Source organism: Oryzias latipes, chromosome 13 (assembly GCF_002234675.1).
Source record: "Oryzias latipes chromosome 13, ASM223467v1".
NCBI lineage: Eukaryota > Metazoa > Chordata > Actinopteri > Beloniformes > Adrianichthyidae > Oryzias > Oryzias latipes.
Window position 1 is genome coordinate 9,889,309 of NC_019871.2, and position 16,107 is coordinate 9,905,415.

The window sequence follows — 16,107 nt, forward strand, 5'->3', positions numbered from 1 at the left end:
GTGTATAAGTTTTGATAAAAGTCTTTAAACGCATTATTAATTTTTACCGGGTCATGGGTGACATTCCCTGTTTTGTCCATAATAGAAGCGATTGTTGATTTTTCTTTATTAATTTTAAGCTGATTAGCTAGAAATTTGCCAGATTTATTCGAGTTTTCATATCTTTCCAGTCGAAGCCTTTGTATCTGGAATTGTGTTTGTTTATTGATGATGTCATTAAACTGCAGCTTTAAATTTTTCAGGTCGCCCAGTATGTGTTCCTGTGCAGAAGCAGCATAAGCAGTCTCCAGGGTTTTGATTTTATTTTCTAATTCTAATAAATCTGCTTTCTCTTTGCGTTTTTTATGCGTTGAATAAGAGATGATTTTCCCTCTCATGACTGCTTTTGCTGTTTCCCAAAGAATACTTGGTGATATTTCAGAAGTATTGTTGAATTCTAAGAAGGTTGCCCACTGTTTTTTAAAGAATTCAATAAATTCCTGGTCTTTTAACAGAGACGTATTAAATCTCCAGGTTGAACCTGAGGGTGTGGGTACTTCCCTTGAAATAGTAACAGAAACTGGTGCATGGTCACTGATAATAATTGGATGAATGTTGGAACTTTTAATTTCTTTCAAAAGGGAGTTACTGACTAATAAATAATCTAAACGAGAGTGTGAATGATGAACTGGAGAGAAAAAGGTGAACCCCTTAGTGTTTGGATGACAAGAGCGCCAAGCGTCGCAGAGACCCAGATCATTCATGTACTGCTTTAGAATACTTGCAGACTGCCATGTACGCTGGTTTGCTGCTGTGCTGAGTCTGTCAAGTTCAGGGTCCATAACAAGGTTGACGTCTCCTCCTATAATGATTGTGGAGTCAGAGTGAGCTGAGAGTGAGGTGAAGAATCTGTGAAAGAAGGAAGAGTCGTCAACATTCGGACCATAGATGCTGGCGATGCAAAAGTCTTTATTCTGAATGGATATATTAATGATTACAAATCTGCCTTCTGGGTCAGTTACTGTGTCCTTATGAGTAAATGTAACATTTTTATTAATCAAAACTGCAACCCCTCTTTGTTTGGAGTTGAGACTGGCAGAATACATAACTGGATACTGGGAACAGCACAGGAGATTACCAGCTGATAAAGATAAATGGGTCTCCTGCAGCAGAGCTATATCTGCTTTAAGATCATTCAGGTGATTTAACACTTTCAATCTCTTTGGCCCAGTGCCAAGTCCACGCACATTCCAGCTAACGATGTTAAGACTGTTCATAGCTGTTCTAACCGGGAGAGTGCAAGGCTAAATAGTGCGTGTGCCCGTCCGTGTGCGCGTGCCCGCTGTGCGTACCTGCTACACTGACAAGCGCTGTGCGTAGGAGGTGGACATGTCTTGGCTGTGAGCTGCATGTTGCGTGCGTCCTGTGTGAGCCTAAGTGAGGTTTTTGCAGTTTGTCAACGTGTGTGTGCGGGATTGCGTGTGCATGCTCTTATGCGCGCTAGTATGCGCGCGCGCCCGTTCCGTGCATAAATAAATACTCACCGTGGTTGCGTTGACTTTACCTGATTCACATATGAGGACATGGGAAGGGGGGGGGACAAGAGAAAAGAGAGAGGAAAAGAGAAAGAACAAAAAACAAAAACAACGAAACAACAACAGAAACATGAATGTGAGAGAAAGAAAAAACACTTTTCCTGAGAGGTGTGGATTATTGATGATCCGATTATTTCCTATTCAATTAAATAAGTTTGCGGGTTTCTTCTGGGCGGCGCAGATGTCAGTGCACCTCTGAAAGCCTTCAGCACAGCCAGGGTGTTACCTCTGGGTCCCGGAACAGCTTGCCATTCACAAAAAGTTTATCAACGGCAACCACCGCGCGTGCTCCAGCAGACAGGTGCTTCCTCCTCAGCGGGAAGAGGATTTTCCGCCGGCGGAGGATCTCGCCTGGAAACTGATCATTCATGCTGTAATGTGTGCCTTTCAGCTCGCGTCCTCTGCTTTTTACCTGCTCCTTTTGTTTATAATGTTCAAATTTAGCAACAATAGGACGGGGACGCTGATTGTCCGGCCTTTTCCCTCCGAGCCGGTGAACCCTGTGGAAGGAGATCTTCTGGACTTCCTCCTTGGGGATCTTCAGATGGTCTTCCAAAAAGGACCTCACCGTGGCCTCGGGGACTTCTCCTGCCTCCTCTGGAACCCCGGAGATTACTAGATTGTCCCTCATGCTCCTTGACTGAAGATCCAGGAGGGTTTCCTTGATTGATCGGTTCTCCTCGGAGAGACGAGCGGTGTCGCTGCTCAGAGTCTTGACGGTCTCTCTGAGGGCCTTGTTCTCCTCTGCGAGCTCCCGCACCTGCTGCTGGCTGAATTCCAGAGACTCCCGCAGACCTTGAAATTCTCTATGGAGGATCTCCAGCAAGTTGAGGCGGCCATCAAAGCTGGAGAGCTTTTTATCAATCGAGTCCAGGATATCGCTCACGCCGCTGCCTGGAGAGGACGCAGCCCCGGGAGAGTCCTCAGGCCGTCCACGCTTGGAGGAGGGGGTGGTGGTGGCGGTTTTGGGTTTCACCATGACGCAGGTATTGTAGCACTCGTCGATGTATTTCTCCAGGTCCTCCAGGCTGACAGAAGCTTAATACTCTTAACAGGTTATGTTAATTTGCCGGAAATATTTTAATATGGCGGAAAAAATGAAAACAAGATCGAAAATGTTTGTTCAAATGCTTACGCGCCGCCGAGTCGACTCACCACACTCGTCTCGCTGGGTCTCGCGATACTACAGCATCACGGCTTTCTCACACCCTCGGGTGATACATCTAACTAAACTTCATAGGGCAATTTGTGATCATGCTTGAACTATACTCAAACTATTTTGCGGCCATGCCGGATTTTCTTCGATAAAATGTATTAAAAATCAATCCTATTTAATCGTATATCTAAGAAACAGAAAGATATTCTTGTGTTTTGTGTATCAGTAGGCCCTGATAATTTACATTTTAAAATTGGATGAACCTGCGCTAAAATATGAAATAAAAAAAGATAGACAAGAATCTGACAATAACATTTATTTATTCATTTATTTCTGAATCACTGATAATGTTTCTGTAGCTACACTATCTTGCTAGCGTCAGTTCAATTTTGTTTATATAGCCCAATATCACAACACAGTTGTCTCAATGGGCTTCACACTGGTAATTGTACCAAAAACATGAATCAGTCATAAAATATAATAGCTGGTTGCTAAACCAATCTTTGGTCAAAAAGCACTGTTCTGCTTCAAAAGGTTGTTTACAAAAAATAAATTGTAAAGTCCTGTGAGAAGTAGCATCCCAAACTTAAGGGTTTTACATCTTTCTAAACCCAAAAATCTCCATCTCCATGCAAGCACTTGCATGCATGATTATATTTACACAGACACTTAAAATTCCATTTTTATCTCAACCTTTTTCTTTCTGGTGCATGCTCCAGGAAGATCTGTTCAATGAGGTACCCATGTAAAAGTTCAGCAAGTAATAATTAGCTGACAGTTTTTGTCAGATTTTGCCAACGTTTCTAATATTTACTGAAGTTTTTTTTTATCTTCATGGCAAAATTACTACTAAAAAAATGGCTTATAGGGGTTATTCAAAAGCATACTAATTTAGATACTACATGTTAAATCTACCTGTTGCATAAATGCTAAATGGCGTATACTTGTAAGGCCCAAAGCGCTTTACGGTCACATTCACACACATTTACACTCTGATGGTAGCTCTGCTGCCAGCTTACCACCAGGGGCAAGGTGGGGTTCAGTGCCTTGCTCAGGGACACCTCGACTCACAGAAGTAGAAGGTGGGAATTGAACTTGCAATTTTCTGACCAGAGGGCAACCACCCTAACACTTTACCATTTAATTTTAATCCCATTAAGGTCAAGGTGTTGTGAGCAATAGTAACCAGGAGTTACAGCGTGTTCATGCACTCTTTGTGTTCACCCGACTCCCTCTGAGACCCTCTCGTACCACTGCCCCATTAATAAAACCCTCTTACAACCTCCTCTCAGATGGCTAAACAGAAGAAAGCTTAGATGAAGACAGACAGTGGTGATTCGCACTGGTGGTTTGGTAATGTGGATATTTTGTATGCTTGAATCATGATTTAAAATAAGAAATGTATTTATGTATGTAATGTATGTAATGCAGAATTGCAGCCTTTGGTGGACTTTTTACAAAATGCATCAGAGCTCATGTAATCAGTGGTGTGTTTCCTGTGAGAATAATTAACAATCGGGTCCTTGTTCTTTAACAGTCAATTTGAAATAGAAAAAGTTACTACAGAGCTTAACATGTTCCTTTGGAGATTATTTGTGTAAGGTTTATATTTCTTCAGGAACAGATGGATGTTCATAAGTATGTGTGACATTTATTCATTTATATGTGACATCTTTGTGTGTTCAATTTTTAAATAAACAAGACACATGATACGTGTGCATGTTTTGCATCCCAACTTCATATTGTTGCTGTTTGGTAAAGATGAACAGATAAGTATTTTGAAAATCTTGCACTTTTTACTAAAAAACAAAACAAGAAGGGGAAGTTCTGGACCAAGTTAAATAAATCAATAAAACTTCTTTCACAAGTTTAAATGAAACATACACTAATCTTTAAAGGTCCCGTTGTGTATTTTGTGTTCTCAATGGTAAATAGAGCTCAATGTTAGAGCACATTCATGCTCCATGATGAGAAAAAAAGAGTTCTCAGGGGTCTGTGTGCCAATAAGTCGTACAACTTCTTGGGGTGATGTGTGTGTGTCAGTCTGCATGTGCATTGAGTGTGTTGCAAGGACATCCCTGCCAGCAAGCAGGGTTCTGTTTTCACTGCAACCTTAATTACATACTACGACAGAGCTTTAGAGCCAGTTTTTTATTATTATGACTTAAAAATCCTCAATATACAAGTCCTTAATTTAAGTTGTAACTGTCAAATTACAAGAATAAAGTCGTACATTTATGACATTAAAACACTACCATTTCTGAGAAAAAAGTAATGAATTAACGAGAAAAAAAAAAAAGTTGTCTGTTTTTTACATCCATGGTAAGATGAAGCACAAATAAGATGAAAGGTGTGGAGCTTTTAGTGACACTTTTTTTCTGGATAGGTATCAAAAACAAAGAAATTCTGATCCTTTTGTTGACTCAAAATCAAATTATTGTTATTGTAGCTGGCTTTCTGGGGTTCTGTGTCGGGAATGCAGAGTTTCATATAAAATAAGGAACTCAGAGACATGTCGGGTGTGGAGGATGTAATGTAATTAAGTACCAGAAATATGTCTATGTGCACGTTTAAATGTGCATTTGTATCCATTTATCTACATATTTTTTAATTTGATGTAAAGTTTGACTGTTTAGCATGAGGAAATTCCTCCCTTTTGAAGCTGCCTCCGGTAGTCATTTGACTGCCAAAAGCTGCAGCATATAAAAACACCACAAGGTTTTCCAAAAGAGAACTAGATAGTGTAAAACTAAATATTACACTTTAATAATAATAAAGCCTACAGAGACTGATGTGTGAACACACTTGTAGACTGATTTACGTTAAAATATTTTAACTGAGTTTCTTCAGCACAACCTTTTACTACAACTGGAAAAGAAAGTTGCGACCAGCGTTGTATGGCCTGAGACAGGTCAGAGCTGCATTGTTTTGATGCTGTTCTGTGCCCTGAGATCAATGTTGATCAACCCTTCAAGAAACACCAACGTGTTTTATAAAAATATTCTTCATCAAACAAGGTAAACAATGACTGTTTATTACCATTTAAATATTATTAACATAGACGTTTTTCATCCAGTAAGATTGTTGATCATCTAGGATTCCAAGAACTTGGTTTATGATGAATCCCATTTGGATTAGATGGTACGTGGAGACTACTGATAGGGTAGAACTAGTCCATCCTCCTGTTGTCTTTAATTTAAATGGATTTTGAACTGAAGGTTTGTGCTTCCTTTTACCCGTTTGCTCATTTTGTGTAAAGGAAGCCACTGAAGACAACTGAAGGCGTAGTTTTGAAGGCTTAACAGGTTTTCATTCTTGTTAATGCAGTGGTGGTCAATAACCTCACACCTTTTTCTTTCCAGATGATAAAGTGACATGCTTGCTTTAAAACTGATCTGCCTAAAGTCAACTCTCATTTTGTTTTCATTCGTCCATGTTGTTTCTGATGCTGTGCATGTTTAACTATTGCTCCGCTCTTTATGCTCAACAGAATTATGTTCGGAGCAAAGACAGACAATTACAAATCAATTAGATTTTTGGTAGATGCATGCTGTTACTGCGATTATAGGAAATGCTAACAATAAAAAGTCATTTTAGTGTGTGAAATATTTGGAATCTCATTTTCCAGGTGAAATAAGCTGCAAATGGCTACTAACAGCTCAAGTATAAATGAATTGCTGCGACAGATAAATGATCAGGTCATCATTGTGCAGTTCTTAGTGATCTTTTTTTTTTCAGTGAACATGCTGCTCATTGTGACTTTTTTTCAAAAGCAGTCTTTCCGCAGCAGCGCTCGCTACATCCTGTTTGCTTTCATGTTGCTATCAGACAGCTTTCTGTTAATCATGTCTAACTTTCTTCTCGTCTTGTACTATTATAAAATGACGATTCCAGTCCCATTTTGCATTGTGCTCTGTATGATTGTGTTTCTGTACGGTGCAGTTACACCAATCACTCTTGCTTCAATGACCTTGGAGCGATACGTGGCCATCTGCATGCCCCTTCGTCACGCAGAGCTGTGCTCTACTCGCAGTACGGTGCACTGCATCCTCATCATTCACGGCATCGGCTCAGTTCAGGGTGTCGTGATTCTCTCCTTGTTTTTTGCCTCTGCGCCTTTAAGCCTTTACAAAGGAAACAGGGTGTGTTCAGCAGACATGTTCATGTTACTTACATGGCACAGCCAACTTAGAACCGCTTTAAGTCAGCTGTACTTTTATATTACATTTATTATTATTGCTTTCTCCTATTTTAGGATAATGAAAGTGGCCAAAGCTGCATCGGGACAGAATAAAAAGTCTTCACAGAAAGGGCTTAAAACAGTGAGTCTTCATGCTTCCCAGCTGCTGCTGTGCCTTATTGAGCTGTGGTGTCCCTTTATTGAGGCTGCCGTGCTTAAACAGAATCTGATGTTGTATGTTAAAATGAAGTACTTTAATTATGTAATGTTTTATGTTGCACCAAGATGCTTAAGTCCTCTCATTTATGGGCTCAGGGACGAAACATTTGTCCTGGCTCTGAAAAACACTATTGGTTTTGGATTGATAAAGAAAAGCAAAACTTAAGTTCTTCTTGTATAAATATAGTTCTACCTTTGAAAAGAAAAGCATTTATGAGACTTTAAGCAACGATTTTAAACTATAAACAACAAAGCAGTTTTTGTTTGCTGCATGTGCAGTTCTACACCATCCTGTCAAAAATTGTGAAACGTTTTCTTGCTGTATTAAAAAAGCAAAAAGCCAGAAAATGTACAACACTGAACACGAACATTGATGGAAACTATTCTATTAAATGCAAAATGAAAGGAGACTTGGCATAATTTTTATTTTCATGCAAACAACACTAAAGTTTAAGTTGCTGTGTCTCCTGATGGCATTGGACCTAATGCATATTAGACATTGGGATGTAGATGGGAGAGGACATTCTACTGCTGAATCAGGACAAAACTAAAGTTTTATTTGTTGGTCTTCAGGGGAAAAAAGACAGAGTCCCTTTTCAGTAGAAATATAAATATAGGTGACAATATCAGCCACATGGGGGGTAATACTGGATGCAGATTGTAGCTTTGAGGCCTACATAAACAAACATATTAAAGGCTCCATTTTGTCAACTTAAGAATAGTGACTGACTCAGGTTATTTAACTTAAGGCCAAGTGAAGAAATATCAATTCATGTCTTTGTTTTATCCAGGATTGATTTTTAAAGGCACCTGTTCGTCTGATTTTGATAACAAAAAAAGACAGAAAACAAACTGCCATTTGGGTAGAATTCATCAACTGTCCTATTTAGCAGAACCAGAAAGATGTTTGGTAAAAACACACAAGTAAACTAAATGAAAACTGAATTAATTGAGTGATCTACAGTCTCCAAAACACTGTAGCCCAATTTTTTTGTTTTGTTGCTCTTCATGGAATATTCATCTAATCAGTCCTTTTCTAATTCATGGCAGCGTCTGTTGTCATTTTATATATTTGGTCTTTTGTCTTTCTTTAAGAGCTATGACTTGGTTTTAGCTTCAGAGAGCATAAAAAAACAAACAAAAAAAAAAGATTAAAGTGGAATAAGATCAGGAAAATGTATCAAATAGAGAAATGACACCCCCTGTAAAGATAATGCAGTCATTTTGACTGCTGTAGTCTTTTAAGGTTGCAATATTTGGATCTTTTTTGTGTTTTGAAATGTCATTGATAAAATAATGTTAGAATATTTTATACAGACTCCCTTGGAGGTTTTTAATCTCAATGGGACTTCCTGGTTAAATAAAGGTTCAATAAAAATAGTTAATAAAAAGATGACCTGACATGAACTGAAAACCAGACACCTAAAAACACTGAAGACAATTAAATGAAATGAAGACAGCTGTGGATGGTTGGCCATTTAGAACTGGTGTGACTGAGAGGAGATAGAAATTAAGAAACAAAACGGACTAAACTAAATTCTAGAGCACAATCTTCCCATATAGCTAAATATCCATTTTCAGTTGATTGTTTTAATGTACTGATTAATTTAATTATATATAAATTATTTATGCTGTGATAATTGTATCAATATTTTAAAATATTTCACTTTCTGTCAGTTTTCACTTTTTGCTTTTTCAACACTTATATTAAACTCCACTGTTTCCTGCAGTTTGACACCATTCACTTGTTTCTTTCTTTCCAATAATGGTTAATTTACTTCTCCAGTGTGGCTCCACTGATGTGTGAATGTGTATGAATGTCCCGTGATGGTCAGAGGGGTCGGTCAGCCACGCCTCTGTCAATCTGCCATTTCTAATCGGGCTGAGCTTCAGTTCTCTCCGAGATTCCTCTCCGAGATTGAGAGACTGTTTCCAGACCACTGACAGGGAGACACTCTGCAGCTTTCATGGGGATGACATAGACAGCCTGACCCACTGCACCACTGACTACATCAGTTTCTGTGTAGATAACACTGCACCAACTCGGAGGGTGCGGTGTTTCTCCAACAGCAAGCCCTGGGTGACCCCTGAGCTGATAGCCCTATTGAAGGCGAAGAGAAGGGCTTTTATTTCAGGCGACAGAGAGGAGCAGAGGAGAGTTCAGCATGAACTCAAATACCAAATCAGACAAGAACAGCTACAGGAGGAAGCTGAAGCTGGAGGAGCAGCTGGAGAACAACAACGTTCGAGGTGTGGAGAGGTCTAAAGACCATCACTGGTCACGGACAGAGAGCAGGCACGGTGACATCTGATGAAGAGCAGGGCTTGGCCAACAAATTAAATCTGTTGTTCAACAGGTTTGACTCCAGCCCTCCCCCCTCCACTTACATATATCCAGCTCAGCCGCTACAACCACCCCCAAGCACTCTCATCTCTGCACACCACCCCCATCCACAGCCATACCATCTCTGCCCCTCACCTCCACCCCCCTTTGCTTCACTTCTAATCAGGTGAGGAGAGAACTGAGGCGACTTAAGACCAGGAAAGCTGCAGGTCCAGACGGCATCGGACCCAGACTGCTCAGGGACTTTGCTGACCAGCTCTGTGACATGGTCAGTTACATCTTCAACCTGAGCCTGAGCCTTGAGACGGCCCCAGTCCTGTGGAAGACCTCCTGTGTGGTTCCGGTTCCTAAGATGGCGCACGCTAAGGAGCCAAACCACTACAGACCAGTAGCCCTGACCTCCCACTTGATGGAGACCATGGAGAGGCTCATCCTCTGCCACCTTCGCTCAGTGGTCAGCACCGCGATGGACCCGCTGCAGTTTGCCTACAGGCCGAACATCGGGGTGGATGACACTGTCATCTATCTGCTGCACCGGACACTGACTCACCTGGAGGACAGCGGAACCGCTGTGAGGGTCATGTTCTTTGACTTGTCCGGCGCCTTCAACACCATCTGGCCAGCTGGAGGTGTAAACGACACCAGCAGTTTTCACCTCCAGAAGTTCTCTGACGACTCGGCCATTGGTGGCTGTGTGTCGGGGGGGAACGAGCTGGAGTACAGGTCAGTCATCAAGGACTTTGAGGACTGGTGTGCGTGATTACCTGTACTTGAACACCAATGAGACAAAGGAGATGGTGATTGACTTCCGGAGGAGAACATCACCATACACACCGGTGAGCATCCAGGGCTCGGACATTGAGATAGTGGACATTTTTAAATACCTGGGTATTCTCCTCAACTAGAAACTGGACTGGACTCACAATACCAATGCCCTGTATAAGAAGGGCCAAAGTCGCCCCCACCTTCTGAGGAGACTGAGGTCCTTTGGAGTGTGTAGGCCTCTCTTAAGGACTTTTTATGACTCTGTGGTAGCGTCTGCTATCCACTACGCTGTGGTCTGTTGGGGAGAAGGCACACACCAGGACAGAAAGAGACTCAACAAGTTGGTCAGGAGGGCCAGTTCTGTCCTGGGCTTTCCACTGGACTCTGTGGAGGAAGTGGTTGAAAGGAAGATGTTGGCCATGCTAACATCCATTATGGTCAACACCTCTCACCCACTACATCAGACATTGGAGGCGCTAAACAGCTCCTTCAGTTGCAGACTGTTAAACCCTCCATGTAGGAAGTAATGGTCATTCATACCCACAGCTGTTAGATTGTACAATGCCACAGTTTAAATATGCATGTACAAACCAGTTATCTTGCATCCATAGCCCATCCGAATATATATATTATTTTATTTTATTTTATTTAACGAATAACATATGTTATGTTAGGTGTATATAGGTGTAGATTCTTCTTGTTGTTAAATGTCATTAGTTTTGCATTTTTACACATTTTTAAACACCCTTTCATTCTTTTTGCACATTGCTGTTGTTTCTTCTTTTTCCTATTTTGCACTGAACTGCTGTTGCAATTGAATTTCCCCAAAGTGGGATCAATAAAGAATATCTCCATCTCTCTCTATTCAGAATTTAACCTGCTTGTCCACAGACATAGCGTACTTACCAAAGGTCTGTATAGAAACATGGAACATTGATTGGTGGCTGTAGTAGAAGTGAAATCACTTACATCACTAAAGAAACTAGAAGAATTGGTCTCTTCGTCTTCATCTTTCCCTTGCTTTGGAGTGAAACACTCAGAATTTCTCAACCTGTGAAGTGAATAATTCCAAACTTAGAGGGTGTTAAACTCTTTACAAAGATATTTATGTGACATTTGACCAACACCATAGCAAGTTAAAATTGTATTTGTTAAGTAACAAATTAATGTCAGTTATTGTAAAAATGTGTTAATCTTTTTTGTGTTGAAAGTTACTTAACTCTGAGCTGAACTGAAAGTAACAATAAATCCACCAGAGAGTAAACCGTCATTTGATGCTGATCTCAGATGTTCTGTATTTAATGCTTCAGTTCATAGCAGCATCTCACTTTTGCTTAGAGATAGATCAGAAGGAGACACACGTTGCTTCTACATTGATGTCATGATAAACCTTTTATTTAAACCATTTCAAGAGAATATTTTGTCTTTTTTTTAAAGACAAAATTCTACTTTACAGTTCTATTACAATTCAAATAGCAGCTGAACTGGTATTTCTTTTTTTTTCCTGTACTAAATGGCAAATAACGTCTCCATGGTTGGTGGTTCTGAGCAGCGACAGGCTGACTATCGAGTCATTATTGTCCAGATCTTGGTTATTATCTTTCTTTGGATCAACATGTTGCTTACTGTGACGTTTTTCAAAAAACAGTCTTTTCACACGAGTGCTCGCTACCTTTTATTTGCTCTTGTGCTGTTGTCAGACAGCTTTTTGTTAGTTGTTACTGATATTCTGCTGGTATTATCTTTCTTCAGGGTGGTCATGCAAGTTTGGTTGTGTATAATCGTGTCAATAGTGGTGTTCTTGTACAATATGGTGACACCGATTACTCTTGCAGCAATGACCCTGGAGCGATATGTGGCAATCTGCATGCCCCTGCGTCATGCAGAGCTGTGTTCCACTCGCAGCACGGTGCACTGCATCCTCATCATTCATGGAATCAGCTCCATTCCTTGCATTGTCATCCTCTCTGTGTTTTTTGCATCAGTTTCTCTCGGTGTTTTTACACAAAACATGGTGTGTTCAGTGGAAATGTTCATATTATATACATGGCACAGTGATCTTAGGTCGGCTGTAAGTCAGTTTTTCTTTTTAATTATGTGCATTGTCATTATTTTCTCCTATTACAAAATAATGAAGGCAGCCAAAGCAGCATCAGGAGAGAACAAAAAGTCAACTCAAAGAGGGCTCAGAACTGTAAGTCTTCATGCTTTCCAGCTGTTGCTTTGTCTTATCCAGCTGTGGTGTCCCTTCATAGAAGCTGCAGTGCTCAACATTAATCTGATCCTGTATGTTAATGTAAGATATTTCAATTATATCATGTTTTTTCTTGCTCCAAGATGTCTGAGTTCCCTCATTTATGGCCTCAGGGATGAAACATTTTTTCTTGCACTGAAAAGCTCTTTCCGTTTTGGATTGCAGAAGTCAAGTAAAAAATAACTGGTTTTGCAAAAAAAAAAAAAAAAAAAAAAAAAAAAAATTCAACTGTGAAGAAGTCACATTTAAAGCAAAGAGAGAATCATTTTTTGCACCACGTGCATTTCAGCATCATCCTGTCATAGACTAAATTTCTCCCTCAAGTATATTCAGATATATTCACTTAACATTATGAAAACAATTATCTGTATGTCATCAGTAATCTGCAAATAATGAAGAAAGTGACTATATGCACGTAATTTTTTAAATGCATGCGGCCAATGCTCAACTTTTTTCTTTGCTGCACGGACCCGGAGGGAGGGTTAGGGTTAGGATTACAGCTTGGGTTAGGGTTTATCTGAGCGGCTTTTTCTGCAGCTCCCTACTACCACCAGGGCATGGATTAACTGAGAACAAATTTCACACACTTAGGTATGTGACAGCTAATGGGACTTTAACTTTAAATATGTGAAAACAACATTCAGCCTTGGACCCACTTAAAATATGTGCAGTCACTGCAGAAATGTGAATCTTGGCCCCACATATTACACCAAGATGAATTTTAATCAGTACATAAGTGGATAAAGTTGTTGCTACCTTCTTGTCGATAAAAGAAAATCTCATACTTGTCAAAGAAATGACTTAGATTTGACAAAAGTAATAAAAACAATACATGATTTGAACCAGGGAAAGTGAGACTGTTTTAAAATGTTTTTCAACTTCTTTATTTTTAAGAAAATGAAAAAGTCACAGTCGAATTAAACATGTGATTGTGGTTGCCAGGAATGTAACCAATTCTGTGGTTGGGAGATGACTTCTTTGCATCTGATAAAAAGCTGGCCTGGCCTGATAAGGTCATCAGTATTTACCAGGCATCTATACTCTTGGTTAAATATTTTACTGAAGGTGTTACCCAAAGTGAGAAACATCCCAATGATGGTGCAATTGCAACATGTTTTTTTTTTTTATATTCTTTTGACAAATTCACTTGAGTCCTGATAGAAGAAAACATTTGATTTTTGCCCTCTGGGTGTCTGGTGCCTGGTAACTAAAGAACAAACAGTTTGCCTGTTTGGACCAAGCAAGGTTGGAGAATAGTGGGTTTTTTGATGTTTGTCAGTGGATGTGTTGTCAGGGCTGACCTTAACAGTCTTTAACAGCTCAGAGTCCCTCAGAAAAACTTTGTTCCATGGGGACAGACCTTAGCTCTTCTTAATTTTACTTCCATGTGCACCCATGATAGTTTATAAATGTGCATGAGTTGCAGGACAGAACGCTGGGAATGTCCAAAGCCAAAAATGTGAAGTAGACAAAAAATGACTGCAGAAACAGTCAGTTCTATATAAATGCATGTGAGTTATTTCTCCCTTTTACCTTGTCCTCAGTAGTGCATATGTCCTTGCTAATGCAAAATGCTGGATCAGGAAATTGAAATGTGGTGATAAAAAAATAAAATAAACATACCTTGACACAAAGTTATTGTCTGTGTGAGTTGTGGCCCCTGACATTGCCATCAATGTGTGAATGTGTGTGCTTGATTCAATGGTTGAATGGGACCGTGAGTGTAAAGTACTTAGGGCATCAAAGCAAGGAAGAAAAGTGCTATTTAAGTATACACCATTTACCATTTCAAATGTCAAGTCACATCTACACCCACAAAAGCTCCAAAAAATATCAAATTTTGACATTGCCGGACCTGAATGTAAACTTTGATAGTGTTGATCATCCATGTAAACTATTGACATTTCTTCTTGGCAGGCAGGAAAACTGGTAGAATTATCAAGTTATGTCCTCAGGGGTCAGATTTTATCTTATAGGGAGGAGTTAAATACTAAAAATGGTATGTGGTGTTAACTTGTGGGGCTTTATTACCTTCTAAGAAGGCCCAAAGTGCTTTACAGTCACATTCCCATTCACCAATGCACACACACACACAATCGCACCCTAACACTGATCCCAACCTGTAACCACCAGGAGCAGTGTGAGGTTTAGTTTCTTGCTCTTAGACACCACAACACATAGGGAGGCAGAGCGGGAGACGAACCTGCGATCTTCCTTGTGATCTTCAGATCATAGGTCGACCATTCTACCTCTGAGGTGGCAGCCACATCGCACCACGGCCACCCCATCAAGAGTTGTGTGGTTTCTATTGGTGATCTTAAAAGCAAAAATTTAGGAACTGGTAGTGTTGGATCCAAAAGGCTTGAGGCCAAGGACATTACACGTTTAACCCTTTAACACAAAATCTTTATCTCCAGTGTTTAAATTCTTTCTACTACCGTAACTCTTCAACCGTTGACCTAATTAACGTAATTCCAGAGGATTCAGAAGTGGAGAGAAAAGCAGCCTTGCACTGATGTGCAACACTGCACAGCAGTGAAGTGCTTATGGAAACCACATAAATTAGCTGATTCTGATGCAAAGAAAAGAGGTTTGGGACTGACTGTATCTGTATGCAACACTTCATGAACATTAAGTGCTGCACAACAATGAAAAGCCAACGTGAAAAGCCGCCAGAAAAATTCATACCGTTGTTAATCCACATGGATGCTGCTGGGTTTTGGGTTATCTGGACCCAGAGAGGGTCATAGTGAGGAGGCACATTAAAAGTGAGCACAGGTGTGTATTGCAGTTGCCTTGATGGTTGTTAAAAATGGAACATACAATTGTATGAGGTAAATGCATCATGAAATGTTTGTAAGGCTAATGTAAGATACATGTACTTGTTATGTATAGTTGACGGTGTGGTACGTTGGATGGATGGATGGATGGATTAAGCTTTGTTCTTAGCACTTTACAACACCTTCAGTGTACCAAAGTGCTTCATAATAAAAGGAAGACAGAAGAAAGTATAAAATTAGGCAAGTTAAGAATATAATAATAATAATAATGGATTGGGTTTATCTGCGCTTTTCCAGACGTTCAAAGCGCGTACATTGTGTCCATTATTCATTCACTCACATTCATACTTGGTCATGGTAAGCTACTGATGTAGCTACAGCTGCCCTGGGGCAGACTGACAGAGGCGTGGCTGCCAGTTCACGCCTACGGCCCCTCTGACCATCACCGGGATCATTCGTCTACATTTACACACCAGTGGAGCCACACTGGAGGCAAGGAGGGTGAAGTGTCTTGCCCATGGACACAACATAGTTGGCTGGGGGGAGCAGGGATTGAACCGCCGACCCTTCAATCATTGGACGACCTGCTCAACTGCCTGAGACACTGCCGCCCCAAATAATTAAAAACAGCATGAAATTACCAAAAGCAGTCAGCAATAAAATATACAAAAGATGAATATGAATGCAATTAAAAATAAATAAAAGAAAATAAAATGCCACCGCCTACAGAGCATTAAAAGCCATTCTGAAAAAGTACATTTTTAGAATGAATTGTAGTTCAGTGGTCTCCAACCCTTATTAGTCACAACAGCCCTTACACACTGGGAGAATACAC

The 16,107-nt window shown here is 40.2% G+C and overlaps 2 protein-coding genes across 2 annotated transcripts; both read left to right on the forward strand.

The window, feature by feature from the left end:
• The first annotated feature begins 6,374 nt into the window (after positions 1 to 6,374).
• On the forward strand, positions 6,375 to 8,255 carry LOC101160753 (olfactory receptor 4C6-like). Its single transcript, XM_004075561.4, has one exon. It carries the CDS (start codon positions 6,375 to 6,377, stop codon positions 7,293 to 7,295), a length of 921 nt encoding a protein of 306 aa, XP_004075609.3. The 3' UTR covers positions 7,296 to 8,255.
• Positions 8,256 to 11,454: 3,199 nt separating this feature from the next.
• Positions 11,455 to 12,889, forward strand: LOC101160996 (mu-type opioid receptor-like). The gene has a single exon (XM_004075562.3). The coding sequence runs from the start codon at positions 11,752 to 11,754 to the stop codon at positions 12,673 to 12,675; it is 924 nt and encodes a 307-aa protein (XP_004075610.1). The 5' UTR covers positions 11,455 to 11,751; the 3' UTR covers positions 12,676 to 12,889.
• The last annotated feature ends 3,218 nt before the right edge of the window (positions 12,890 to 16,107 follow it).